This window comes from Phyllobates terribilis, unplaced genomic scaffold (genome assembly GCF_046119375.1).
Source record: "Phyllobates terribilis strain yellow unplaced genomic scaffold, ASM4611937v1 Scaffold_3__8_contigs__length_932513732, whole genome shotgun sequence".
Taxonomy (NCBI): Eukaryota; Metazoa; Chordata; class Amphibia; order Anura; family Dendrobatidae; genus Phyllobates; species Phyllobates terribilis.
In genome coordinates, this window is record NW_027362763.1 from 780,996,949 (window position 1) to 781,009,494 (window position 12,546).

The 12,546-nt window shown below is 41.8% G+C and overlaps 1 protein-coding gene across 1 annotated transcript in view; it reads right to left on the reverse strand.

The window, feature by feature from the left end:
- CIMIP6 (ciliary microtubule inner protein 6) overlaps positions 1–11,851 on the reverse strand; it is a 30,677-nt gene extending 18,826 nt beyond the window's left edge. The window contains exons 1-3 of the mRNA XM_073673343.1: positions 11,715–11,851; positions 7,789–8,020; positions 2,384–2,540 (exon numbers count right to left, since the gene is read on the reverse strand). Coding sequence (XP_073529444.1) covers positions 2,384–2,540; positions 7,789–8,020; positions 11,715–11,773 — 448 coding nt within the window. The 5' untranslated portion in view covers positions 11,774–11,851. The remainder of the gene's footprint in view (positions 1–2,383; positions 2,541–7,788; positions 8,021–11,714) is intronic.
- Between the last annotated feature and the right edge of the window lie 695 nt (positions 11,852–12,546).

The window sequence follows — 12,546 nt, forward strand, 5'->3', positions numbered from 1 at the left end:
TTCAAGTCTACGGGTGCGCAAAAAAAAATAAGATGCCGTACAGAACCATAGAATAGGATCAAATTTTTACGGATACATTGCAATTCTGTAACATAGGAAACTGTAAATGGTCCTGTGTATGATTAATTAATGCTAATGTAAAAAACGGATTGTATAGGGATTATAAGTGAGAAAAAAATCGTCCCACTTTTCTGGATGAAACTGAATGATCTTTTATACACTCATGTGAACCTACCCTTACCATGGTCTGGGTAAGGCTATGTGCCCACGTTGCGGACCTGAAGCATATTTTTTACGCTTCTCCCTGGCGGGAAAATCGCATGCGGATATTACATGCGGTTTTCCCGCCAGGTAGAAGCGTTTGTGAGGCGTCTTTGCATGCATTTCCGCATGCGGGTTATCAAGCACTTCTCCAAGCATCACTTGGAAAAGTGCTTGACAACTTGTTCAGAATGGTAAAAAATAAAAAAATAAACTTTATACTCACCTTCTGATGCATTCTCTGCCCCGTCCGGAGGCTTGAGCGGCTCACGCTGTTGTGTGCAGGACCTGCGGTGACGTCATTGAGTCATGTGGTGGGTCACATGACTCAATGACGTGGCAGGTCCTTCAGACAACAGCGCGACGGAGGGAAAACATCAGAAGATAAGTATAAACTTTATTTTATTCTTTTTTTTACAGGTTCTTTGGTACCCAGGTCTGGATGAGAGTCTCCTCTCATCCAGACTTGGGTACCATCCGCACATTGATTCCGCTGCGCTTCCGCAAAATTAATGAACATGCTGCGGATTTTTGACCGTAGCATATACGCTGCGGAAAAATCCGCAGCATGGGCATTGACATTGCGGAATGCCATTGGGGACCATGGGGTGCGGATATACATGCGTTTTTCAAGCGTTTACGCTGCGGAAATTCCGCAGCATATACGCTTGAAAAATGCTACGTGGGCACACAGCCTAACACCTTTAAGTGCATTTTTCCTTAACATGCATTTTTGGTTATAAATAAGTTTTAACAAAAGGGTTTTAATTTAAAACTTTGAGCTATTGATTTCTGCAGCCTCGACGCTTCACTGTACATGGCAGACTACAGAATGAGTTACCAGTGAATCTGTTTGTACTGTAACTCTTCTCTTTCTTCTCCTGTTCTCGAAGCTGATTTCTGACCACATCAAAGTTCAGTTCACCTTTCATGAGATCATAAATGAGCTTGGAAGAGTCCAGAAGAAAAGAGACAAGTGTTACAAACATTGTTTCACTTACAGATTCACTTCTAACTCTTTCTGCAGTCTGTGATGTACAGTGAAGCATAGAAGCTAAACGGTTTGAAATTTTTAATAAAACCCAATTACAAAAATTATTTTTGGGGAAAACAAAAATGCCTTGAGGAAGTTTGTATCTTTTAAAGGGTGTTTTTCACAAAGTATTTTTATAGCATAATAACAGAAATAGAACCCCCACAATTATATGAAGACCCTTTTCCCGAAGTTAATGTGGTATCATGTGGGGCGTCGCTCTATTGTAGTCCATCAGACATTGCAGCTGATCTTTGCCATTGAAGTGACATGGTTTCAAAAAATGTAGCAAATATTTCCAACTGTATAGTAAAAATGGAGATTTATGAGCGAAGGATATTTAAAATATATCTTGTGATCAGTGGGAAATGCTGCATCAGAGACTACAATCTGCCTAAGGATAACCATAGAGACAATATTTAAAGGGATTGTCCAGCACTTTTATATTGATGGCCTATCCTTAAGGTAGGCCATCAATCAATATCAGATCAGTGGGGGTGTGACACCAAGCACCGATCAAGCAGATGTGATCAGTTGTGGAACAGAACAGCACAGCTCAGTCAATGGTGTAGTGGCTGCAGCGGGGTACTGCAGATCCCCCTCTGCGTATGAATAGGGGCGAAAATACAGTGGGCAACCCCTTTAAGTAATCCTGTATAAATTCCTTTTAGAAGATCACATGGTAAATAAAGATAAAATCAGTCATTTTATGGATATATAGGAATAAAAGCAGCAATAGCATGTACTTTTGATGGAGTGGTCATATTTCAAGTATCCATTTTGGTTATCTATATAATACAATAGGAGAAACTTTAACCAATTTGTTGTCATTTTGCCAGAAGCCAGATCTTCAACATGGTGACCTGACTTCTCAATAATTCCTAATCATCAGCAAATCAGGCGAATTAGCAATACCTGACATGGACAATTACATTTTCTCACCTCTAAGGCAGAGATTTTGACACGAAAACAAAGACCATAATCACTGGACATTACTAAGTAGTGTACCTTAGACCTAAGATCTATTATAATTATATCATAGAGTTGCTTATTATTTTTTCTGTTGTTATATAAAGAGATGTGGCTTACCTATTCCACGCAAAGGGCATTTGTGAGGATTGCAGCCATGTCGAGTCTGAGGACTAGAATAAGTCAAGTGGCTGAAGTCACTTCTCTGCGTAGTCATCACATCGTAAGGAGGTTTGTGAAGATTTACATTTTCTTCATGACTTGGCCACCATTCCATCTTTAATAGAGTAGGTAAATGGAGAAAATGTTGCTCATCTCTTATAGTTAAAGGGACTGTCACTAGAACAAAGTTCATTTTAACCAATAGATCTTGGAATAATAATAATTTCCACAATTGGATGTGTTTAATAAAATGTTCCTGTGCTGAGATAATCTCATGAATGTGCCCCTGCTGTGTACTGTGTAATGGCTGTGTCTGACCGTGCAGGAACATGGTCTGATCATACCACATCTCCTGGGCAGGGGAGGAAGCAAAAGAGTGTACAGACATTACAGCACAAGATCACAGAGGATTCTTTCTTTGAAGTAAAACATTGCTTAAAAACAGCCAGGGAAATGTTTTGTCTCACAAAAAGAATCAGCTGCGATCTTGTGCTGTCCTGTCTGTATACTATTTTGCTTCCTCCCCTGCTCAGGAGATGCGGTATGATCAGACCATGTTCCTGTATGGTCAGACACAGTCATTACACAGTACACAGCAGGAGAACATTTATAAGATTATCTCAGCGCAGGAACATTTTATTTAAACACATCCAATTGTGGAAATTATTATTATTCCAAGATCTATTGATGAAAATGTAGTTTGTAGGTGGGAAAACCTCTTTAATGTAACGACTGCCCATGGCACTAAATACATAGACAAGACTACTTGGTTGAAAAGGATTGGTTCTAAGAGTAAGGCTATGTTCACACATGTTGGGTTTTTCAGCATTTTTTTGCTACAGATTTTTATGCAAATTTTCAGCTGCATTTTGCAGTACCAGCAAAGTCTATGAGAAAGCAGAATTCTCTGTTCACACATGTTTTTTTTTGCTGCGTATTTTGTGCCTTGGTTTAGTTTTTGGAAAATAGAGCATGTCACTTCTTTCAGCGTTTTTCACCCATAGGAAGTAATGGGTGGTGAAAAAAACGCAGGTAATTTTTTTCAGCTTTTTTGATGGCAAAATAGAATGGGGTTCTTTTTTTCACAGAACTTTATGTACATGCATAGATAGAGACAGAAGGACAGTGAAAAAAAAAACGCATCAAAAAATGCAGCAAAACCAGCGCTTTTGACGCCGCTGATTTCCTGCCAGAGATTAGGTTTTGCTGCAGATTTGTGACGCTGAAAAACCCAATATGTGTGAACATAGCCTAAGAGTAAAATTACACAACAATATTTAATCTTACAATGAAATATAGTCCAAGGATCACAATGCACCAGTCCCTAATGAGGGCAATGTAGTAATATACTGGTAGTGCTAAGTGTGACGGCCAGAAGCTGCGTGCTGGCCTTGGTATTTATGGATGTCTCATAGACAGTTAATGGAGCAGCGGTCGAGCAAGTGTATGTCTGCCCCATTCAGACAGGTAACTGCAGAACACAGTTCTCAGTATCACTGGGGGTCCCACTGATCAGATCCCCAAATTATTCTATGGATAGCGAATACCTTTCGTTTGTTTGAATACTCCTTTAACCTTGACACAATTCTCAATGAAATCAATATCGGGCCTTTCAAACTCACAGACCCTCTCCATAGTCTCTCTCAACGTTGGTTAACAGGTGAGGGTCCTAATTGAGGGGGAACCCTTCTATTATTACAATGTTCGCCAAATGAATAACTTTTTGTTTAGCCAGAGAACCACTTTAAACGCACATTTTGCTAGATAAAGGGTGACCGAGCACAAAGCAACGCTCACTGCAGCTCTTATATTTGAAAATTGCCTTATAACCCTATAAAAAAGTCTAATTGATCTTGGAAATCAAGGCCAGCTTTCACCATCATTCTTATGAGTTATTTTCTCATATGCAAAAAAAACAACTGATGGAAATATCTCAAGCGTCTCCAATCAGTCAGTCAAAAATGGACGGAACACAGATGGCATCAGAGTGCGGTCCGATTTTTTCACTGACCTGTACACTGGCACTCCAAGTTTGATCGTTAACTCGGATCAAAATTGAACATTTCTATATGTATTTGTGTGGACAATTCTGTCTGCAAATGTACATAGACATGTGAACAGCCTCTATAATAGGAACAAGTTCTATCCATGAAAAACATGGAAAGAACTGGTCTGTGGAAAACTGAAGTCTGAATGAGCCCTTAAAGGGAATCTGTCACCCCCTGGGACTTTTCAGACCGCTAATATGGGCATACAGGTTATAGAAATGTGAATCTATACTTACCTGTATGTCCCATATTAGGGCCCTGTGACGTGCAGGGGAGGTGGGGTAAGTATGATAATGGGGCTAGTAGGCGGGGATTTCTTGGATCCGGGGGACACCAAGCTTAGCAGAAGTCATTTAATAAAAATGTGATTACACAGAAACCAGACCGCTAATATGGGCCATACAGGTAAGTATAGATTCACATTTCTATAACCTGTATGCCCATATTAGCGGACTGAAAAGTCCCAGGGGGTGACAGATTCCCTTTAAAGACAGGAAAAGCAACACGTATTTGCAGCGTGTACTCGGTAATTTTGCCCCTACTGAAGCCCCTTAGAGTTCTCACCCCGTACTATACTTCCTTTCATGACTCCATAACGTATTATGCCCAAAAATTGCCCCCATGAATTTGTGGAAGAAAGAAAGCACTACATAATAGACGAGCACACCTCCGATGTAGAACAATATAGAAAAAAAGTTTATTGGACACCACAGATTAAAAATATTTAAAAAGCCATGAATTGGCATGCAAAATGCCCCCCACACATGACAGATCTCAAATTAAACAATGATATAGGCCCCCAAATCTGATCAACTATAAAGATGGATGGGGAATAATAATCAATTACTGTAACAATACATGATTTAGAGGATCGCCACAAATATACATGGAAAAGGTACCATTAGGTAGATAATAAATGAATGAATATATGCACAAAAAAATGTGTAGAATAAGATCAAATCGGAATAAACAAACAATGACACATTTGATAATTGCCCCCACACACACAGTATGATTCCCCCACAGATTTGCCCCCACTCCCTCAATACCCCCAACACAGTATGATGCCCCCTAGCACAGTGCGATAACCCCACAGTTTCCCATACACATCATGAGGCCCCACAGTATGATGCCCCCACAGTGACTTCCAATAGTATGAAGTCCCCACACACACATTATGATGTAGCCACAGTAACTCCCAACACAATGATTCCCTCCAGTCACCCCCTGGATGATGACACCACGACCCCCCACACAGTATGATGCACCCCCACAAACAATATGATGGTCTTCACATTCTCCCACACAGTATGATCTACTATGGATCTTGCAAGTTGAAACCTGGGCCCTGGCACTTGCTCCGGTTTGATGGGTCCGGATGTCAACCCTGTCTGATATATATCCAATATTTGTTTATGAAAGTCAAGGGTAAATGATTGCACATCACTAAATTTTCCAGAATAACATTTTAGTAAGAGATGAGCTGATTCACAGAATGAAGAGATCCATATCGGAGGATAGACCTTCACTGTCCTCCAATATGGAGAATGGCAATGCTAATTGTACTGGTAAACTGGTAGCGGAAGGACGTTCATCCAATCAAACAAAATAGCCAATGTCCTGTGTGATACATCTGGAATATTGCCAATGTAAGCTTTGATAAAAACACAAAAGGCCATATGAAATGTGATTATCTGCCTCAGGAAAAAGGCCAAAATCATTATTTATATTTACTTTGTTAAACGAACTAAATGTGAGAATGTAACAACCAAGAAAATATTGACATAACACAAGAGAAAACTGCTGAAATTCTCAACCTAAAATATAATGGGACTGATTTACTATTGTAATGAGGAAAATATATCCCGCTTCCAAAAAAGTGCAAAATTTATTGAAGGGAGAATAAAAACTTTGTATGAAAACATGGTATTCATGAAATAATGCACAGACAGTGCAGCAAAGCGTTTCGAACGCACATGGCGTCCTTTGTCAGAGCTGATACTATTGTGCGCTGTCTCGTCTTTGGCGCGTTTGGAGTAAATTGTCGCATTTTAGTTCTATTTATTATGTGTTTTAAGCACTGTTTGCACTTGCACCTCATTAGCATACAACTTCAACTATTTATTTCTCTAAAACAGGAAAACAGATTTATACAAAAAAGGTAAGGATGTAATCAGCATGAAAGCGCCTTTACATACATGCCGCCATTCGTTTGGGGTATAAAATCCTGATGACAAGGTCTCTTTAAGATTCACATTAGATAGGTTCCCAGCAAAGAAGATCGCCTTGTCGTTAGCTGCTGGCCAATTTATGCACTAAGTATCTTCGTTTATTCCTATGTTCCAAAGCAGTAATGCAATTTCAATTTCATGTTTGCATGATATTGCACTACAGAGAGCAGCTTTATTTGTTAGTTATATATGGAGATGGGTACTCTTAGTATGTACCTGTTCACACCTGTTCTCTGTGCTGCGGATTTTAGCTCCACAAATCCACATGTAAAATCCGCATCATTTCCAGCCTTGGACATAGCCTTAGAAGGGTAGTTCTCTCAAAGTATTGGGCCGATATAGACATGATCTAAAACTCATTACAAAAAAAGGAGATCTAGAATTGGGATGATCTTATCATAGAGGGGTTCACTTAGGTAGATTTCACTGTATATGTATTACCTGTATGAACTCTGACTAATAGAGCAGGGAAGTATCAGGGAAATAGATTTTCCAGAGACCAAAGACAGCTTGTGATACTATCCATGGGATATGGTGACTCCAAGCTGGAGGCAGTGCTATAACTAGTCTCACTGCACTAGCCCTGAATCTAGATAAGCAGGTCATGGCATAGTTGTATCTAGGCCCCCCACCTGGCACCTAACACCAATGCCCCCCCAGCTACACCCTTTCTTAAGCTGGCCATACACTTTAGATGGTTGTTGGCCAAACCACGCTTCAGCTGATCGTTCAGTCAACAGCCATCTCAGCCGACTCTCCTATACTCAGGAGCGCTCGCTCAGCCAAGTGCTCCTGTGTTCTCTATGAGAAAGCTGCTGACTGACACATCGGCTAGTAGCTCATCTCAGAGACGGAATGAGATCAGCAGTCCGAAATTGGACATGCATGACTGACAACTCCCCCGACCATCAGTCACCTGGCGCCCCCATCCACATGAGATCGTTGGCCAAACCAGGATACAGCTGACATTAGTCTTATATGTATGGGGCTTAGGGCTGAGTGCATGGTTATAAGCAGCTGTGGTGGTATCATGTGGCAGTGGACTATGACGCAGGTCAGGCTCACAGTATCAGGCGGCTCTTACCTGCTTGTGTTTGGTGTTTGAGGTTAACATGTACGTCGTAGGTTCATTCAACAACCTGACATTGTCTCGGATGAACCTAGCATGGTACGAATGTGGCATGTTGTTTCGATTTGGTGACCTGGGATGTGGTGGAGGGTCATCAGACTTCTTGAACAGAATAGGAGGCATGATTTTACTTTGATCCAAACTGATGTCAAATAGATTTTCATTAAATATTCTGTATGTATTTGGCCTGTTGACAAGAGCAATAGTTATCCCGGATAATAAATCAGAAGAAAGATTCAATATGGACGTCTTATTTTTCCTTGTCCTCCACAAATCCAAACACTGCAGCACTGCTCATCCTGAGCTTCCCTGTTCATACAGTGAATACAGAACTACAGAGATAAACCGACTCTTACTTATGTGTGCAGGAAGTAGGTGGGTAAAGACCCCTATGAGTACTACAACCCCTGGCAAAAATTATGGGATCACCAGGCTCGGAGGATGTTCATTCAGTTGTTTAATGTTGTTGAAAAAAAGCAGATCACAGACATGGCACAAAACTAAAGTCATTTCAAACGGCAACTTTAGGGCTTTAAGAAACACTAAAAGAAATCAAGATAAAAATGTGGTACTCAGTAAGGGTAATTTATTTCAGACCAAGCAGAGGGAAAAAATTATGGAATCACTCAATTCTGAGGAAAAAAATATGGAATCATGAAAAACAAACACTCCAATACATCACTAGTATTTTGTTGCACCACCTCTGGCTTTAATAACAGCTTGCAGTCTCTGAGGCATGGACTTAATGAGTGACAAACAGTACTCTTCATCAATCTGGCTCCAACTTTCTCTGATTGCTGTTGCCAGATCAGCTTTGCAGGTTGGAGCCTTGTCATGGACCATTTTCTTCAACTTCCACCAAAGATTTTCAATTGGATGACATGACATTGACCTTATGTGTCTTCTTTCAAGGAATGTTTTCACAGTTTTTGCTCTATGGCAGGATGCATTATAATCTTGAAAAATGATGTCATCATCCCCAAAAATCCTTTCAATTGATGGGATAAGAAAACTGTCCAAAATATCAATGTAAACTTGGGCATTTATTGAAGATGTAATGACAGCCATCTCCCCAGTGCCTTTACCTGACATGCCGCCCCATATCATCAATGACTGTGGAATTTGCATGTTCTCTTCATGCTGTCATCTTTATAAATCTCATTGGACCAGCACAAAACAAAAGTTCCAGCATCATCACCTTGCCCAATGCAGATTCGCGATTCATCACTGAATATGACTTTCATCCAGTCATCCACAGTCCACGAATGCTTTTCCTTAGCCCATTGTAACCTTGTTTTTTTCTGTTTAGGTGTTAATGATGGCTTATGTTTAGCTTTTCTGTATGTAAATCCCATTTCCTTTAAGCGGTTTCTTACAGTTCGGTCACAGACATTGACTCCAGTTTCCTCCCATTCGTTCCTCATTTGTTTTGTTGTGCATTTCCTGTTTTGGAGACATATTGCTTTAAGTTTCCGGTCTTGACCCGTTGATGTCTTCCTTGGTCTACCACTATGTTTGCCTTTAACAACCTTCCCATGTTGTTTGTATTTGGTCCAGATTTTAGACACAGTTGACTGTGAACAATCAACATCTTTTGCAACATTGCGTGATGATTTACCTTCTTTTAAGAGTTTGATAATCCTTTCCTTTGTTTCAATTGACATCTCTCGTGTTGGACCCATGATTCATGTCAGTCTACTTGGTGCAACAGCTCTCCAAGGTGTGATCACTCCTTTTTAGATGCAGACTAACAAGCAGATCTAATTTGATGCACGTGTTAGTTTTGGAAATGAAAATTTACAGGGTGATTCCATAATTTTTTCCTCAGAATTGAATGATTCCATAATTTTTTCCCTCTGCTTGGTCTGAAAAAAAAATACCCTTACTGAGTACCACATTTTTTTATCTTGATTTCTTTTAGTGTTTCTTAAAGCCCTAAAGTTGCCATTTGAAATGACTTTAGTTTTGTGCCATGTCTGTGATCTGCTTTTTTCAACAACATTAAACAACTGAATGAACATCCACCGAGCCCGGTGATTCCATAATTTTTGCCAGGGGTTGTATAATGGCTGCATTTAGTGATTGTCACTCCTCATGTGTAAGGCTGTTTCACACATCCAACATTCACTATGTAATGCACAGACCGCCCGCGGGTCTCCTGATCTGAACTCAACAGCTTTGTACATGCCCATGAGTATGGATCAGGGACCCGCAGCCAGTCTGTGCATCTGAGTCCTTACTCGGATCATCAATTTCAGATGTGTGAAACTAGCATTAGGTGGTACAAATGGGTAAACACTGAAAACAGCTTTTCTTTTGCTTCTTTGATCTGGTTTTTCTCATATCTGTGGCCATGCTCCTCAGATCCACCAGACTAGGGACACACAATCAGACCTCAGGTTGTATGCTGGATATTCTTTGCTATTGTCTATCCGGCAGGATACATAGCTTGTAGTTTACTGCTCACATGACAGTGAAACGGGAGGTGCCATGACGTGTCTTAGCTCAATATTAATTCACATTTTATTTCTCAGGGTATTAACGTCATGTATTGGTTATGCCTCACCCCTTAAAAAGCTTTGTTATTATCTACATTTTCATCTAAAGTACATTGTGCTTTCAAAAAAAATTTGTACAAATCTGCCATCTGCAAGGTCAAGAGGAGACAATCCAGGGGACCGGTGCTCCCAAAGGCAAAAAATGGATCATTCACCGGAATTGAATGAAAATAAAAATCGATTAAAAACACAATGCGTTTCGGCTGTACACTGGCTTCCTCAGGTGTCTGTTTTGCAGCAGGCACAGACCTCTCTGGTCACATCTCATCTTCCTGCCGACTGAGAAACAACAGCTTCAAAGTCTTTGGACGCGTCTGGTTTGGCTTTGAAGCTGTTGTTTCTCAGTCGGCGGGGAGTTGAGACGTGTTTCTCAGTCACTGATTATGGGGGCACTCTGGCTGTTATGGGGGCTCAGTCACTGATTATGGGGGCACGCTAGCTGTTATGGAGGCTCAGTCACTGATTATGGGGGCACTCTGGCTGTTGTGGAGGCCCAGTCACTGATTATGGGGGCACTGTGGATGTTATGGAGGCTCAGTCACTGATTATGGGGGCACTGTAGATGTTATGGAGGCTCAGTCACTGATTATGGGGGCACTCTGGCTGTTATGGGAGCTCAGTCACTGATTATGGTGGCACTCTGGTTGTTATGGGGGCTCAGTCACTGATTATGGGGGCACTGTAGATGTTATGGAGGCCCAGTCACTGATTATGGGGGCACTCTGGCTGTTATGGGAGCTCAGTCACTGATTATGGTGGCACTCTGGCTGTTATGAGGGCTCAATCACTGATTATGGGGGCACTCTGGCTGTTATGAGGGCTGTCACTGATTGTGGGGCACTCTGGCTGTTATGGAGGCTCAGTCACTGATTATGGGGGCACTCTGGCTGTTATGGAGGCTCAGTCACTGATTATGGGGGCACTCTGGCTGTTATGAGGGCTCAATCACTGATTATGGGGGCACTCTGGCTGTTATGAGGGCTCTGTCACTGATTGTGGGGGTACTCTTGCTGTTTGTGGGGCTCAGTCACTGATTATGGGGAAACTCTGGCTGTTATGGAGGCTCAATCACTGATTATGGGGGCACTTTCACTTTCATGGGGGCTTGATGAAATTCTGAGGGCGCAGGTTATCTTTTATAAGTTGTCTGCTTTAGCGCCGTGATTCCTGTACTCTGCCTCTGACTTGTCCTCACCACTTCTGTCCTCACACTAGTCTCCCCGACAACGGAAAGTCACTTCTTTATTCAGCTCATAATCCGCACAACCTGCTGAAGGAAGTGAGCGGAGCCCGGGCCGGAGCCCACCCGGGTGCAGCACTTACAGGACGCGGCCGGGCGCTCTCTTCTTCCGTGCCATGTACATCTCCATAGTCTGGTACATGGTGCCGCGGCGCAGACTCCCGGGAAATCACAGCGTTCCAGGGATAGAGCACCGCGTTCTCGTCGCCTGGCAACCACTCTGTGCGCATGCGCCAACTTGTGTCTGGAGACGTGAATTGTGTTGGAGCCTTCATATACTGTGATGTAAAGTTCACTGCACAGAGCGGCTCAGCCGGAGACCACAGGCGGCGTGTGTGAACATGTACCACTGTCATCTATCCGTCCGTCTATGAATCCATCCGTCTGGCATCAATTTGTCTTATCTGTCCAGCTGTCCGTCTATCCATCTGTCTTTTTGTCTGTCATCTATTTGTCTGTCCGTCCATCTGTTAATGCATCCATCTATCTGGCAGTCTGTCTGTCATCTATTTTTCTATCTGTCTATCCATCCGCCCATCTATCCATCATCTATCAGTCTGTCTGTCTATCCATCCATCTACCTGTATGCATTCTATTTATCTATCTGTCTGTCTGCCCATCTGTCATTCTATCCATAATGTATCTGTCCATCTATCCATCCATCTGTCTGTAATCTATATTATCTGTCCATCCATCTATCTGTCTGTAATCTATTTGTCTATCTGTCCGTCATCTATTTGTCTATCTGTCCGTCCGTCTGTCTATCAATCCGTCCATCTATCTGTCTGTCCATCCATCTATCTGTCAACTATTTGTCTATCCATCTGTCTGTCCGTCTATCCATCCGTCTGTCTTTCTGTCTATCCGTCCGTCTGTCTATCCATTCATCTATCACTGTCTGTCTATCTATCAATG